General features: G+C 37.8%; 4 protein-coding genes across 7 annotated transcripts; 3 read left to right on the forward strand and 1 right to left on the reverse strand.

The window, feature by feature from the left end:
* The first annotated feature begins 90 nt into the window (after nucleotides 1-90).
* On the forward strand, nucleotides 91-1,717 carry LOC133839058 (probable enoyl-CoA hydratase echA8). Its single transcript, XM_062270380.1, has 4 exons — nucleotides 91-200; nucleotides 287-414; nucleotides 481-1,269; nucleotides 1,328-1,717. Exons 2-4 carry the CDS (start codon nucleotides 315-317, stop codon nucleotides 1,594-1,596), a joined length of 1,158 nt encoding a protein of 385 aa, XP_062126364.1. The 5' UTR covers nucleotides 91-200; nucleotides 287-314; the 3' UTR covers nucleotides 1,597-1,717.
* Nucleotides 1,718-2,304: 587 nt separating this feature from the next.
* LOC133839060 (acyl-CoA Delta-9 desaturase-like) lies at nucleotides 2,305-5,195 on the forward strand. The gene is made up of 5 exons (XM_062270385.1): nucleotides 2,305-2,521; nucleotides 3,731-4,033; nucleotides 4,091-4,427; nucleotides 4,495-4,680; nucleotides 4,743-5,195. The coding sequence occupies exons 2-5, from the start codon at nucleotides 3,733-3,735 to the stop codon at nucleotides 5,056-5,058; spliced, it is 1,140 nt and encodes a 379-aa protein (XP_062126369.1). The 5' UTR covers nucleotides 2,305-2,521; nucleotides 3,731-3,732; the 3' UTR covers nucleotides 5,059-5,195.
* On the reverse strand, nucleotides 3,739-5,899 carry LOC133839064 (uncharacterized). Its single transcript, XM_062270390.1, has one exon. The coding sequence runs from the start codon at nucleotides 5,663-5,665 to the stop codon at nucleotides 5,405-5,407; it is 261 nt and encodes an 86-aa protein (XP_062126374.1). The 5' UTR covers nucleotides 5,666-5,899; the 3' UTR covers nucleotides 3,739-5,404.
* Nucleotides 5,900-6,310: 411 nt separating this feature from the next.
* LOC133839059 (acyl-CoA Delta-9 desaturase) lies at nucleotides 6,311-15,257 on the forward strand. Of its 4 annotated transcripts, none has more exons than XM_062270383.1 (5): nucleotides 6,311-6,481; nucleotides 12,125-12,450; nucleotides 13,385-13,721; nucleotides 13,784-13,969; nucleotides 14,035-15,257. In XM_062270383.1, the coding sequence occupies exons 2-5, from the start codon at nucleotides 12,138-12,140 to the stop codon at nucleotides 14,351-14,353; spliced, it is 1,155 nt and encodes a 384-aa protein (XP_062126367.1). In that variant the 5' UTR covers nucleotides 6,311-6,481; nucleotides 12,125-12,137; the 3' UTR covers nucleotides 14,354-15,257. The 4 variants fall into 4 exon arrangements, with proteins under 4 accessions (XP_062126367.1, XP_062126368.1, XP_062126365.1 ...); XM_062270381.1 differs by lacking the exon at nucleotides 6,311-6,481 and adding an exon at nucleotides 8,866-9,048; XM_062270382.1 differs by lacking the exon at nucleotides 6,311-6,481 and adding an exon at nucleotides 11,173-11,302.
* The last annotated feature ends 848 nt before the right edge of the window (nucleotides 15,258-16,105 follow it).

Genomic DNA, 16,105 nt, shown 5'->3' on the forward strand with positions numbered 1-16,105 from the left:
ACATATTGTTAGATAGGACTGTAATTTATGAAAATAGTAATAAATTATATAAAGATCAATTGTCGGTATTTAATTTAAAAATTAAAAGGTCACGGTTATTATCTTCACGAATATTTCGGTTATTAACTATCGATTAAAGTTTCAGCAATCGAATGTATTGCCAGCGTTGTGGAGTTTAATATTAGTGGCAACGCTTTCCGGTACGACATTTATAAATTGTTTTGCAAATCAGGATAGCTTTGCTCTTTTTTTTATTTTTTGATAATTTACGTATACAAAATTAAAGGTTTTACCATCAAAGGACTACGTTAAATATGTTGCGCAAAATTGGACGGCAGCTAGGCCAGCAAGTTGGCCAGCAGTTGCGCTTTTCAGCCGGCCGCATGCTGAGCACAACTAACCAACTGCACAAAGGTAGTTAAAATAACGTGACATAATGTTTACCTACGAAATATATCAATAAAAATGCAATTTTTGCAGAAGCTGCAGCCGATGCTAAAGCGGAGCCAGCGCCGCCCAAGTCTATTCTAGTTGAAAAGGACAAAAATATTACCGTAATCGGTATTAATAGGCCACAACAACGCAATGCAATCGACTCGATTACCGCCGCCCAACTTTGCGATGCGTTCTCTGCCTTTGAGGCTGATGACACATCCCCAGTGGCTGTACTCTATGGCGTTGGTGGCTCATTCTGCTCTGGTTTCGACATTTTGGAAATGAGCACAGACGAAAAAGAGGAAATAAGCGTGGATATACTAATGCGACCTGAGGGATCTGTGGGTCCCACAAGGCGTCAAATAAAAAAACCTGTAGTGTGTGGCATCAACGGTTACTGCATAGCCAATGGCTTGGAGCTGGCCCTGATGTGTGATCTTCGTGTCATGGAGGAGTCAGCCGTGCTGGGATTCTTCAACAGACGCTTTGGAGTGCCCATGCTGGATGGTGGCACCGTTCGATTGCCCGCCATGATTGGATTGTCGCGTGCATTGGATTTGATACTGACTGGGCGGCCGGTAGGCTCACAGGAGGCACACGATATTGGACTAGTCAATCGCATTGTGCCCACGGGTACTGCTCTGGGCAATGCGCTGGAGTTGGCCAGTTGTCTGGCCAAGTTTCCACAGCGTGCCTTGAATCACGATCGCAACTCCGTTTATTCGGCTGCCTTCGAGACGTCGACGTTCCATCAGGCAGTGCAGAATGAGGTGATGTACACATCACGCGAAATAATTGAGGATATGCAGAACGGCATCAAGTGGTTCAATCAAAGTAAGTAGTCAACTAATATTTATAAAAATAAAACTCTTAAATTATACTCCCCTTGCAGCCTTCAAAGCGGACACAACACACTCCTGGCTGAAACGGGATCGCTCAATGGCCGATTGGGATGATGAGGAAGTGGCAGAGGCAGCTGCAGAGAAAGAAACGAAGAAACAACAGGAGGAAGCCGCTGCAGTGGAGGCTGAAAAGCAAAAACAAGCAGAGAAGGCGCAAAAGAAGTCGAAAAAGACCGAAAAGGTTGAGGAAAAGGCGGCGGTCAAGGAAGGCGAACAAACCAGCGAAAAACCAAAGTCAGAAGAGGACCCAAAGAAATAAGATGACATAATAGATCACGCTGTGTATATATAATGTATAAGAACATCCTCACAAGCAGTTCAGAACTGACCGATTTGAATTTGTTAAATTATTTAAATACATACTAACCATAAACACAAAACGTATTGTGAACACTAGATGGCGCGCACTAACCGCAAGTGCCGCATGTAGATGGCGCTTTCATTATCAAGCTAAACACATGAAGGACAGAGCTTTCGGTTTTACCGCAGATAATGATAAGCAAACAATCGCATACGTGAACGAACAGGCGGGTTTTTGCCGGCTGTGACTCAGACCGAACAGCCGATGAGATGCGTTCGATTAAATGATCATCCCCAGACAGCGATGCAATGCTTGAACTGTGCTCATCTTTATTGAACATGTGTCCGAAGGTGCATGTTCAAAGTCTTATTGCCCTAGCAATTAAAAAAAAATCAGATTAATACCCTTCTTATAATGTGAAGTGGCGGCAAATTAAGGTATATAGGCCTTGATAGTGCCTTGATAACGGCATCGTAATAACGGAAATTAACAATAAATGATATAATATCCCCACCAATTCTCATGCGCTCTATGTCTGTCATTCATCAGAAGATCATCTAACCCAAAAATAAAAATAATCTACATCAGTAATAAACCATCAGGTCATAGTTAGATTAGAAGATCATTATTTCACTTAAATACGACGTGTCGCGCAATTCCGAATCTGACAATTCGAAATCGTCAAGTGTTATAGACGCACCTTTAACTAAACTTTCCTCAACAATCCACTTGAGTGCACTATAATTGATTCAAAAGAAGGCACGATCGCCTCTAAGCTTCACAGTGGACTCTCAGCCACCATCGGGAACGGTTGTGGTTCAAACTTTTGGAATATATTCTACTACCACAACAAACTTATTTTAAAATAGCGACAAGAATTTTGGTAAGTCGATTAGTGAGAAAAATACATCAATGAGAGATAACAAAAGTGTTTGTGCAAAATTATCCCAAGTGCAAATATCCTGTTGATTAGTTAAACACGGCGGATGTCAGGCAAACTTTAAACCATTATTTTTAACCTTTTTGGACCTTGAATCTGCCAAGAAGATTACTCTATAGATATCTTAATTAAGCATTTAGACCCCCCATTAACAAAGTTTGGTAAACAACGGAATTAAACGTGGAATTTGTTCGACTAATTAGATTGAGATTAGAAATTCATGATCAATTAAAGGCGGAATTTTCACAAGTTTAAGGTTAATTAACATTTCTATTGGATTTTCTTTTTCTTTGTTTGGTATTCAAATGAATCTATTAAGTGCAGACAACAATGTAACTACAATTATGCAAATTATGTAAGAACTTTCATAGCAAAAGGTATTGAACAGCATTTTAACAATGAAGAATACAAATTGCATTTAAAGTAAAGTTGTGTACTCCAAATTTAAATTTGTTTAAAAATATTTCATTATTTTGAAAGTGAGACTACACTATAATAATTTTGCATATTATTCAGTTAGACTATAAAACTGAAATAAATGGTTTAAATTTTCAATAAAGCCATAAACTACAAATTCGAAATGAAATAGCAAAATAATAGAGAAATTCTTTAAATCATTACTAAAGATAAAATAATAAGGAAATTCCTTTAAGCTAAGCATCTAATAAACTATAGGGTAGCAAAATAGTAATTTTAATTATTCTCAAGAGTATTTAGTGAAAATAGGTTAGGTAAAATTTTCAATTAATCTCTACCATAGTATGTATTATTAAATAAAAATTTGTTTTAAAACTGTGATATTACAATTTAGTAATCACTTTAAAATAATTTATTACTCGGGAGTTATTAGATATAACACAAATTTCTGAAAGTGTGTGAATATAAAGATAAAATAATTCAAGATGTAGAATAATAAAGAAAACCTTTCAATATAAGATACCTACAAATTTCTGTGATATTACAATTTAGTGATCACTTTAAAATAATAAAATACTCGGGAGTTATTAGATATAACTCAAATTTCTGAAAGTGTGTGAAGACCATATTCAAGATGTAGAATAATAAAGAAATCTCTTCAATATAAGATACCTACAAATTTCTGTAATATTATAATTTAGTATAATGCATCTAATGCATTTCTTGCACTTGCAGCGATGCCGCCAAACGCCGTCTCTAGACCAGCGGACTCGTTGCCCGCCTGTGACAACGAGAAGGAGCTGCTGCAATCCAAGGAGAATCCAAATGCATCCAAGCAAACCGGAGTGCTCTTTGAGGCCGATGCGGAAACTAATGACTGCGCCCTGGCTGGTGACATAACGCAATTGAAGAAGGCCGATAAACGCAAATTGAAATGGGTCTGGCGTAATATTATTCTATTCGGTTATTTGCATTTGGCCGCTCTATACGGTGGATACTTGTTCCTATTTAAAGCCAAATGGGCAACGGTTGCATTCTGTAAGTCAAAACATTTACATTTTACATTTCAAATTAACTTGATGATTTAAATTGCAGCTATTGTACTTTATACGATGGGCATGATCGGCATTACTGGAGGCGCCCATCGCCTGTGGGCGCATCGTTCCTACAAGGCCAAGTGGCCACTCCGCTTGATACTGATCACATTCAACACGATCGCCTTCCAAGATGCCGCCTTCCACTGGGCACGCGATCATCGTGTGCATCACAAGTACTCGGAAACCGATGCTGATCCCCATAATGCCACACGTGGCTTCTTCTTCTCACATGTCGGTTGGCTGCTGTGCAAGAAGCATCCCGATGTGGTGGCCAAGGGCAAAGGCTTGGATCTGTCCGATCTGCGTGCCGATCGCATTCTCATGTTCCAGCTGAAGTGAGTGTCAACTTAATTTGAATTCCAACTTTACTTGTTTGCTAATGTGTTTGTAAATATCTTGCAGACACTATATGATTCTCATGCCGCTGGCTTGCTTTATTCTGCCCACTTTGGCACCCATGTATCTGTGGAATGAGACGCTGATGAACTCGTGGTTTGTGGCCACCATGTTCCGTTGGTGCTTCCAGCTCAACATGACCTGGCTGGTGAACAGTGCTGCTCACAAATTCGGTGGACGTCCCTATGACAAGTATGTGTCCTTATCTTGCTGTTCCTCTAGTGTACCTCAACTAATCTTGTACTTCTTTGCAGGCACATCAATCCATCCCAGAGTCCTTACGTGTCCGCATTCACCTTCGGCGAGGGCTGGCACAACTATCATCATGTTTTCCCCTGGGATTACAAGACCGCCGAATGGGGCAGATATACGCTCAACATGACCACTGCGTTCATTGATTTCTTTGCCAAGATCGGCTGGGCCTACGATCTGAAATCGGTGGCACCCGAGACAATTGAGCGTCGTGTGCGACGCACTGGCGATGGCAGCCATGAACTGTGGGGTTGGGGCGACAAGGATCTCACCGAAGAGGATGTTAAGCATGTGCTGTTCGTTGACAAGACGAAGTAGAGAGAGAAAGAGTACTTAAATTATATATTATACTATACTATTCTATATTATATATATTTTTTTATTTATGCACGCTAAGTTCGATTTAGGGGAAAGGATACTATATTAATAAAATTGATAAATACTAAATATAACAATTTCTTTTTTTATAACACTTAACAACAGATTAACAACGTTTTGTGCTTGCTATCAGGTTTGTTTGTTTTTATGGAAGGTATAATTGTCTAGACGTTTGCAGGTGGCCCATCCGCTGATTGTTGTTCACCTAATCTAAAATTTCGCATTATACGTGAGCGTTGTTTTTCATTTTGATAACACACATAATAGTTAGTGAAATCCAGTTTAGTTAAACGAATGGACGGCCGGAACGTTTCTCTTTGGCATCCATGGTGTGTAATATAACGTCGGCAAGCGCCTTTGGATGGACACCTGCTCCAAGTAGTTCCAAGCATATGTCGAGGGCCTTAGCAGATAGTCGCGTGTTGATTAGCTCCGACATGCCATAGACCGCAATGCGCAGCACTGGCGAATTATTAACGAATTGTTTTAAATCGTTATTTCCCTCCACAGCGGGTTTATTGCCGTCCCGATCACTCTGTTGTGTCATGTTGTTGCTGTTATCGTCTGTTCCGCTGATGATGATTGCGATAAGAACGCCGCCAGCATCAAAAGTTTCCAGAGATCTTTGCAATCGATGTGGCTGGCTCCCAATAGGTCAAATGTAGCGGGCAAACGTTGAAGATTATTTTTATGAGCCGTAAAAATTTATTAGTTCTAAAAAAATTATGCAAAGACTTTCAAACGGAAGCAGTTACTTTGTTTATAAAACTACTACAAAATCAGCTGTGTGACGCTAATAAAATAGTTATCGAATAATTTATTCAATGTGTTACCGTGAAGAGATCGTAAACAGCATCCTTGTGGTATAAAAATACTAGAAAACTATGCCGTTACTCCAGAAAAATTTTTAGTTTTTAGGTGAACTAAATCCCTGTGGAAAGCATTTATTCAAGTTCGGATAAAATGTTCTACACAATGACCAGATTGCTTTTAAAAACACGGATACAATAAACTGATTAAACTGACAACTTTCGGGATTTCTGCACTTTGGTATATATCCATCTGTGATAAAACGAATATTTTTAGATATCTTGCTTTTGGTCACACGCCGGCAAAGAAAACAGCTTTGACACGGAAGGAACGAAACACACACACAACAAAAACTAAATTTGCCAGAGAAACAATTTTTGGAATTATATTTATAATATACAACATTATTTGGATGCTATAACACTCATTGATTAATGCATCAATTTTGTTATCAATGTAAAAACATTGCTGATTAATTATTTTATTAAAAGTTCCCTGGAAATTTATTGCAAAAAGAAAAGGAAAAAATCTCATTGGAACAAAAGTGAAACAAGTAAGTGCACAATTCGTTAATTACTTTTCTGGTGACATTGTGCAATGCCATTACCTGGAGCATCTTCGTAGAACATGCAATTTTTGAATCACCGCATCGAGAGCAGCACGCGCTTTATTTGCTCTGATTAAAAGAACATGCCATATTATCAAATCAGATAGTTATTTTTTTTTTGTTTTTTTCCGATTTGTTTTTATTTTGTATATATAAAATTTTAAAAGATTAGAATGTTGTCCATAATATTTCTATATATTTTGTGTGCGCAGCACACTCCTTCAGTGACATCATTTCAATTGCAAATGACGCAAGGCTAGGATTTCTATTTCATTCCCTTTTACATTGTTTGAATGACGCGCAGCATTTCCAGGTTACATACTAGAATAACCTTGACTTCAGAATACACTATAACAATCTGCCAAAGCTCTTGATGTTGTTAATACTCATTGCTAGGATCGTCGCATGTGGTATTTTAGGTGAAATTGAAAATATACATAATTGTATATGTTCAAAGCACCCACAATCATAAATTTGTTTAATGTACACCTATTTGTATACAACTTTCGCAATCTGATTTTCCAAATTTCCCTGCGGAAATCATAGCAATGGATCATTGCATAAATAAATAAAGTAATATAAATCACTAAAGTAGATTCTTTATATAAAATTTTTCGAATCTTTACAGAAAGTGTAGTAAGTTAATACATTTTTGTTTATAGTCCAGATTAGTCTAACGGTCAAATAAATTTTAATTTATTTGTTTTGTTTTGAAGTACATATTTAATTTCAAGGCTATAGGACAGTGTCAGTATAATAATCGTATAATCTTATACACCATACTGCTTTGCAAACTATAGTCTTTAATTTTCACTAGTAATTAAAATTAATGTTTCAGTTATTGTTCTGGCTAATGTGATTTTGTAGAAATCGTCTATTTAATTGCCTCTCTGAGGTAATAATTTTCTAACATATGCAGCTAGTTATAGAGGGTTTTTATTCAATTGACAGGCAAATTATTAGAGGTCATGTTGTCGTTATCAGATCTTAGAGTTCATCTCCCTTGTATTTTTTCCACGCTGATGATCAATGCGCAATTGAATTTGCAGTTGTGATGATTAAATGAAATCTATATACACATATACAATGTACATCAACTACATATGATAGATATATGTAAATACATTACTCGATCAGATACTCGATCAGAAGTTCTATAATTTATCAAGAATACTAAAGTAAATTGCTTACAATCTTTTGATACCCTGTTTATACGCAGACACACATTTCCAATACAAATACTAATTTAAATGAAAAAGAGGTCTTTGATTTAGCCAAAAGAACATGTTTCCGCGCTTATTATCAATGCAAATCTTATTCTTTTGTTAAACTTTTAACCAAGCTTGTCGGGTTTGAATATTGACAACAAACTATCAAATTTACCTTTAATATGCGCACGCTCAATACCCTTCAATAACATATATGAACGACTTTATTTTTCATAAATTTAAATATTTAACATATTTGAGTAAGTTAAGAATATGATATAAGATTTCAGATCATTGGATCTATTCTAATAAAACAAATATATTTTTTTGATATTAATTATAAATAATATTAAAGAACAAGTTCGGATTGTTAATTATTTTGTAAACTATTATATTGTACCAACAGCGACGCGCTAATGTAAATTATCATGTATGCGGATTTAAAGTGAATCGAAGTGTGTGACAAAGTGCAAAAAAGTTCAATATTGCCGTTAATGATACACGTATGCAGATCCATTCATACATGTGCTACGCCTTGGATCGGTTAATAGTGACTGAGTTATTGACTATTTACAAACTCGCTGACTAACTTGTATCAATCCAAAGTACAATATCGAAGAGGTTAATAAATTGGTTAAAAAGCAAACAAAACCAGATTATTGGCAGCAGACTTGTACTCTGACCCCTAATATTTGTGTGATTAGAAGCAGTTAGTATAATCTCATTTATGGTACTTTTCGAATACTAAGTACTTGATGTGAAGTGGTCGAGACTTAATGGAAAAAAAATTAGATAATGTCAATAAAGATCATTTTAATTGAACAAAATTGAGCGAAAGTCTGAGCCATCCTTAAAATCCATACATGTATTATTCCCGTTGTGCATGTTTTGAATTTTGCGCACTATCTAAGCACAAATAATGAGTGCATTCTAATGACATTTAATCACTAATTGAAACCTACGTCTTACATACAACCAATACATATGTATGTATGAACATACATACATTGACGGCGATATCAACAAATTGCAAAGAAAGGGGCTGCGTAATGTTTTCTGGCGTCGCGTCTCGCGTCAATCGCGCGACTGAAAAAACGTTTAAATTTTCGCAACCGTTCCACAAGTGCTCTCAGTTTGACTTGAGCGCGTAAAGCGTGTGGACGTGTTGACGTGTTGTCTCGCGTTTCTTGTGTGTGAAATTCATATTTGAAAATCTACTACCGCGTGTCCCTCTGAAACAAGAAAAACCGCGAAAAAAAAAAAGTTTTTTGTTTGGAATCGTTACAAAATTTAAAAGAAAAACAGGTTGGTGTTTATTTTGTGCATGCGACAGTTGATTGGTTACACGACAGGATTTGCAAGAGTTTACGTAAAAGCAGCCAGCAAGAGCAAGCAGCAACTAACGTCAATTTGTGATCAAATAAAGTAGTCGAAAAAAAGCACCTCTACTACCCACACATACACATGCAACTGTCTGTCTGCCTGCATATGTGTGCGTTGTGTATTTACGCATTTAGGTAGTTCTTGTGTTTTGCTGCCTCTTTGGTCTGTTTGCGAGATGCTTTTTCGCAACCAAAAAGTCAGTGATGATGATGCTTTGAAATCTGCACATGAAAAGCATTGAAGCTCTTAAACGATGTTTTAAGTAGCTTTTTGTAAGCTCCTCTACTCTCGATCTCTCGAACTTTTCTGAAGGCTGTACTTTAACGGTCAGGGCTCGCATTGTGAGTAGACGAAGGTTAAATACATTCAGATAAAAGCCTCCATTAACGTTAGCTTGGGGCGCTTCGCATTAATAAAAAACATAAAAAAAAAAACACATTCACATACTCTAGCTGTTTATTCAAACTATTCTAAACATGTGTGTTTTATATAATATCGATTCTTTAAAATTGGATTTCGCAATTAAATTAAAAATTATTCGCAACTTCATTATTTATTCGGGTTCGTCGAACCCCATCGCTGCGTTGTAATCAAATTAGTTGGGAGCCACCTTTGTTTTTTTGTTTAAGCAAAATTAATCGTGTACTAGTTGTATAACATATGCACATACATTTCCATAGGAATCGTACAAATGTTCACGTGTGTTTTGACACAAATGTCGTTCGTTGTGTGTCTTGAGTGATAGAATTCAGCAAATTGAATTTGCTTTTTGCAAATTGATGCATTCAACAATTTTGCCAAATAGATTAGGCACACATCAATAGAATTTGACCGAGTTGAGTCGAGTGAGAGTCGCAATATTCATCCGCCCGTCTCGTTCGTATCACGCATCTGCAGTGTGATTATGCCGGGTAAATGACTTTTCTCTCTTTGCCGTTTGCCATCTCTCTTCGTTTGTGTGATTTGCTCTCTTGGTTACACGCCGCTGAAATCATTTTGTCGTTGGCACACAGCGTCATGGTCTTTTTTCAAGTTCAATATCAAAGCATCAAAGCATATGGCTTTTATCAGATGCGTACCCCGGTCGTGAAATTTCATGGAAACGCGACCAAAAAAGTTTATTTAGCCGGCATAGGCTGTAAGAGACAGACAGGCAGACAGACAATCCCTTACCGGTTCTTAGTCACATTTTGAGAGCCAGACCAATCAGCTGTTTACACTCTCTCGCTCTTTCTCTGGGCGCTGGCTCTCACTTGTGCGCCATATTCGTTGAAACTTGGCTTGGCGTTGGCGATCTGCTGTTTGTTTTAAACGTATGTATGAGGGAATGTGCCTGCATGCGTGTGTGTGTTTGTATGAGTAAAAATCTAACTAGATTTCTTGTTCATGTTATTTTTCGTGTGCTTTCCAATGGCGCGCCATTATTGTTGTTTATACTTGACTTTCGTAGTAGGGAGGGACATCGTATGATTTTTTGTACACGTATTCACGTGGTTCAAGTTTCAATAATATGAATTACTTATGTATGTATGCACCTACATACTATATGAACATGTGTGTGTGTGTATGCGGGTGCTGTACTCGCTGCTGCAGCAATTTACACCTTTAAGACTTATAAACACATACATTTGCAAGAGTTGCATACGTCGTGCAAATTAGCATTGTGTTGACTTGTTTTTTTTAGCCAACGTGTAATTAAATTTTTATTTGGTTGTTGTCTTCAGTTTATTGAAGGTACACAGACTCATTGGATTTCGTCATCTTTTTAAGAACCGGCATTTTGCTACCTTAAATCACGTAGACCAAGCGATAAGCAACCAATCTATTGACTATTGGACATTAAATGGCAACGTGTTTGCTGTTTATAAAACCCTGACCCTGAATAATGTATAAATATTTAGGATTCATATTTAGCATTATAGAAAAGTTGCAGACATCACAATGTTATAAAACATACATATATATTTGCCACTATCGCACACTTTAAAAAGCTTTCGACACACGAAAAAAGACCATTTGACTTTGCGCGAAGCTTGCGAAAGAGCGAAAGCTTCTTGTCGACAACTGCTTTTCGCATTCCCCTAACAGTTTAAAACTTAACGCTCGATTGGCCGGTTGTTTTTCGCTCGGTAGTCAGAAATACAAAATTTGACTTGTTAGTGAGACATTAAAGAAGGTAAATTAAAGATGCCGTGTATGGTCATAAATTAATTGTGACAGCCGCAATGCATATCGCAATTAATGGTTGTTGCTTTTGACTGTCAGTTCAAATTAAAGTCTACCGCAAGCTAAACTTCACTGTTTATGTTTGTTTGCGGATGTGTGTGTGTGTGTGTATAACAGTTTAGTTGAAAATTTTCCATGACCCTGCGAACACACATACACGGAGAGGTTAATGCTTAATGCTTGGCCTTCACACTGTGTTGTGCGCCCAGTGACCCACAATGTGCAATTGTCTACACACTAACAAACATTACAAACACAAGTGTGAGGCTGTGTGCGTGAGCGAAGAGTGCCAAAAACTAAAAGTGCCGCCCCTCGCTTTTGTCAGTAGGTGTTATTGCTCTCTCTCTGTCTCTCTTTCCCTTATGCCGGCATTTTAATTGTGCCAATCTACCTACGTGTTTGTTTGTGTGAGTAGCGTTTGCAGATATCCTTCGACAAGGACATCCACGAATTTATTGATTTTCCCGACCTGTGCCAAAGCGGCTGTCAAAAATTTCACCGTGAAAGTGCTTGAATAATGCACACATTGTTTGTCAATTTTTTATTACCTACTTAAAGCAAATAATGTGTGTAGACAAAACCAAATGTGTGTAGACACTTGTAGAGTTGTAAGTGTGACCACACAACTGCAATAAAAAATAAAGGTGCTCGTGTCGACTGCAGTTCAAAGCGTGTCAAGTTCAAATTAACACATTAGCTTAGCATAGTTAATTACCATTGCTTTTAATGCATTACAAAATGACTTTAATGTGCGTTGTTTCTTTGATTACAGCAACTGCTTAATTATGCCGCCCAACGCAACTGCTGGTGGACAAGCGATCACCGATTCGCTTCTCTCTGCCGCTGCCGCAGCTGCAGCTGAATCGGAACAGAATCCGACCAAGTTGCAGGCTGATTCAACTGGTGTGCTCTTCGAACAGGATGCCGAGACCATCGATGGCGGGCTGGTCAAGGATATCATATCTATGAAAAAGGCGGATAAACGAAAACTTAAACTTGTCTGGCGTAATATTATACTCTTTGGATATCTCCATGTGGCTGCTGTTTACGGTGCCTGGCTGATGATCACCTCCGCCAAATGGCAGACAGGCTTACTCGGTAAGAAACTATTCGATTGTAGATGGCTTGACAACCTTACGTAGCTCGACTGTTGTGTGTGTACGTGTGTCCATAGTGTGGCCATCCTTGATTGGCGTGTGCCGACGTGCATATCAATATTTTCCGAGGTTATCAGCGTTGTTTTTTTGTCCAAATTTGGCGCTGATAACATTGAACAATGGCTAGACAGACAAATGGCAAATAGCCATCGAAATCATGCGCCCTCGGTGCCCCTATAGAACTTCAGACTCTATAGTACTTTCTATTCATTTCCGTTATGATCCCAAAAAACAGATATCATAAATATTTCCACATTAGCTTAACTATTAAAGAGTTTAGTCAAGTGGTCGCATATTTTGTTTATTTTAATGAATAGTTTAGACGTTTAGCGTGAAGTAAATCGACATGTGTTTAAAAATTAATCTTGAGTACCAGAGAACTTCAGATTTCTATTTAAAACGAGCTAAGCAGTCATATGAAATTCTATAGTTTATTTTATTTCCAAGTATTCACATATTTTGTATTGTTTATTTCTTTTTTCAATGGATAATTTCCATGTTCCGCGCAAAGTAAATCGACATGTGTTCAAGGCAGTTAGTTATATAACCAATACCGAAAATATTGAATATGCACCATTTGATGAAGTACTAAATGAGGTGCGTTTTACCATACGTAATACGAATCCTGTTCCCAATTTGAAGGAATTGGTTCGATCTTCGCTAATAAGCATGAACTTCTTGGACATTCTCTCTGTTAACGAGGACGGAACAGCGTATGGAATTCAGGATGTTAGCTATATACTAGCCAAGAATCAATTAGAGTCAGAAACGAGGCCCATTTTATAGAATTTTTATTAAATTTTTAGATTTGTAGTATAGAAATAAATGTATAAAAGTGATTCAACTAATTGCGTTTCAATTTGTTTCTCTTAAAGCTTTCGGTCTTTACGTCGCCTCCGGACTTGGCATCACGGCTGGAGCCCATCGTCTGTGGGCCCATCGTTCCTACAAGGCCAAGTGGCCACTGCGTCTGCTGCTGGTCATCTTCAACACAATTGCTTTCCAGGATGCCGCCTACCACTGGGCCCGCGATCATCGTGTGCACCACAAGTACTCGGAAACAGATGCTGATCCCCACAATGCCACACGTGGTTTCTTTTTCTCGCACATCGGCTGGCTGCTGTGCAAGAAGCATCCCGAGGTTAAGGCCAAGGGCAAGGGTGTTGATCTATCTGATCTGCGTGCTGATCCCATCCTGATGTTCCAGAAGAAGTAAGTGATCTCTTTATCTATTGCATTGTTCAACTGACTCACGTTTCTATCTTTAATTTCAGACACTACATGATTCTGATGCCTCTGGCTTGCTTCATTCTGCCCACTTTGGCTCCCATGTATTTCTGGAACGAATCGTTGATGAACGCCTGGTTCGTGGCCACCATGTTCCGTTGGTGCTTTATTCTGAATGTCACCTGGCTAGTGAACAGTGCTGCCCACAAATTCGGCAACCGTCCCTATGACAAGTGAGTGATGAACTATGCGATTTCTTTGGCGAATTGGCTAACTGATTTTTCTTTCCTTATTACAGAGACATCAACCCTGCTCAGAATGTTTCGGTTGCAGTGCTCGCTTTCGGTGAGGGATGGCACAACTATCATCATGTGTTCCCCTGGGATTACAAGACCGCCGAGTTTGGCAATTACTCTCTGAACTTGACCACAGCGTTCATTGATTTCTTTGCTCGCATTGGTTTGGCCTACGATCTGAAGAGCGTGTCCGTGGACATCATCAAGAAGCGTGTGAAGCGCACTGGCGATGGTTCCCATGCCACTTGGGGCTGGGGTGACAAGGATCAGCCCAAGGAGGAGATGGAGGATGCGTTGATCACCCACAAGAAGAGCGAATAAACGGATGGAATTGCGTAATACGCGTTTTTAGCCAACATTCACTGAAATTGAATCAAAACGATAAAGGGAAGAAATTAAGCATATGAAGTCAAAACAGAAAGGAAGTAATGTGAGAAAAGAGAGTAAAAACAGATGGAAAGAAGATTTTCATTAAAAAATTATGTCCGTATGTGAACGATGTTTAAGATAGCAACCTAAACGCAAAAGGAAATGGAAAAGCTAAGACAAAAAACCCCTTTGAATAATTTTAAGTAATAATGTTGATGATAAATATCTGTTGTTTATCAATAACTGTATACCGTCTGTGTTAAACCAGCTCTGGAATGTTTTATCGCTATTTGGAGACACATACAAGCCGTCGATTTGAACATATGGATATGGAAGCCAACACAAGTACAGAGTACTTGGGGCAACCAACACAAACACTGTCGACGGCTTAAAAATTTATCTTTATATTTATCCCCAGATTACTCTATACTCTAATCATAAGTTGTATTCAAGATACAATCAATCGATTATGTTTTGCAGCCCTCCACCACGAACACTAATAGCTCCGCACAATCAGAAAGAAATCCAAAATTTAGTTGAATTTTAATGAATCTGAATTAATACAAAAAAAAAGAAAATTTATGAGTTTACACACATACACACACAGAAAACATAATATACCTGCAACACTTTTACGAAAGATTTTAGTAATTATATTAAGCCAAAAACTAAAGAGGAATACGAAAGAAATCATTATATATACAAATATATATTATACGTTTACGATATAATTAAAAACACACAAACAAAATATAAGCGAACTACTAACACCCTACTAAAAGCTTCGCGCCAAAAAAACAAAGAAAATTGTTACAAATAAAATCGAAAAACTCTTCGTTTTAGCTTGTAATCCCAAGTATGCTCTGACTTTTTCTTCAATCTGTAATTTGAAAAAGTTTTCTATTGAAAATCGTCATAACTTCTCCTCAGCTCAATCGAAACGTATCCAAACTCAAAACAACGAAACATTTTTAGAGCAATTCTATTTTTATTGATATTATATTTATTTTTTCACCAAATTTATTTTGTTAATCGATTTTATTTTATTTGTGATTTACCATGGATCAATTTGGAGTACGCAAGTCGATCAATCGCAATGTGTATAAGGCGATGCTATTCTTGCAGTCCTCTAAACAGAGACTTCTTCTTGAAGATGAGATTGTTAATCGCGTAAAAAAGCAGATGCGAGGCAAGAAGGATTGTGCTGACATGGAAATTCATGAATCGCTACTCAATCTCACTCAACTGGGAATTATTACTTGTTCTGACTCCTCGCACTATTCCGTTGGCCACTATTTGAAGCCCGATGGTCTATTTAAGGACTTAAAAAAACTGAAGGTAAAAGTATCGAGAAAAAACAAACTGGATGCTGCCATCAAAAAAGGCAGAGTCACTAAGGCGAAAACTCGTACACTTGCAAAACGTGGTAAACGTGATCTTCCAAATCCGATACGGATTCAAAATTTTCCGATGGCAACTTCGGCTGTGATGTGCAATGAATGTTTGCCTGTGGTTAGACGTTTTACTAGATCAATGGGATCTCTGAATCTGGGAGGTTCTCCCAGTGATTTTGTTAATGTCTCCTTAGAAGAAAATTCGAATCCCGAGGAGACCCAAGAAAACCCATAACACCACCAAAAATGTTAAATTTTACTGTTTAAAAATCGAATTGTTATAAGTACGTTAACTTAAGTTCAATAAATT

Source organism: Drosophila sulfurigaster, chromosome 2R (assembly GCF_023558435.1).
Source record: "Drosophila sulfurigaster albostrigata strain 15112-1811.04 chromosome 2R, ASM2355843v2, whole genome shotgun sequence".
NCBI classification, from domain to species: domain Eukaryota; kingdom Metazoa; phylum Arthropoda; class Insecta; order Diptera; family Drosophilidae; genus Drosophila; species Drosophila sulfurigaster.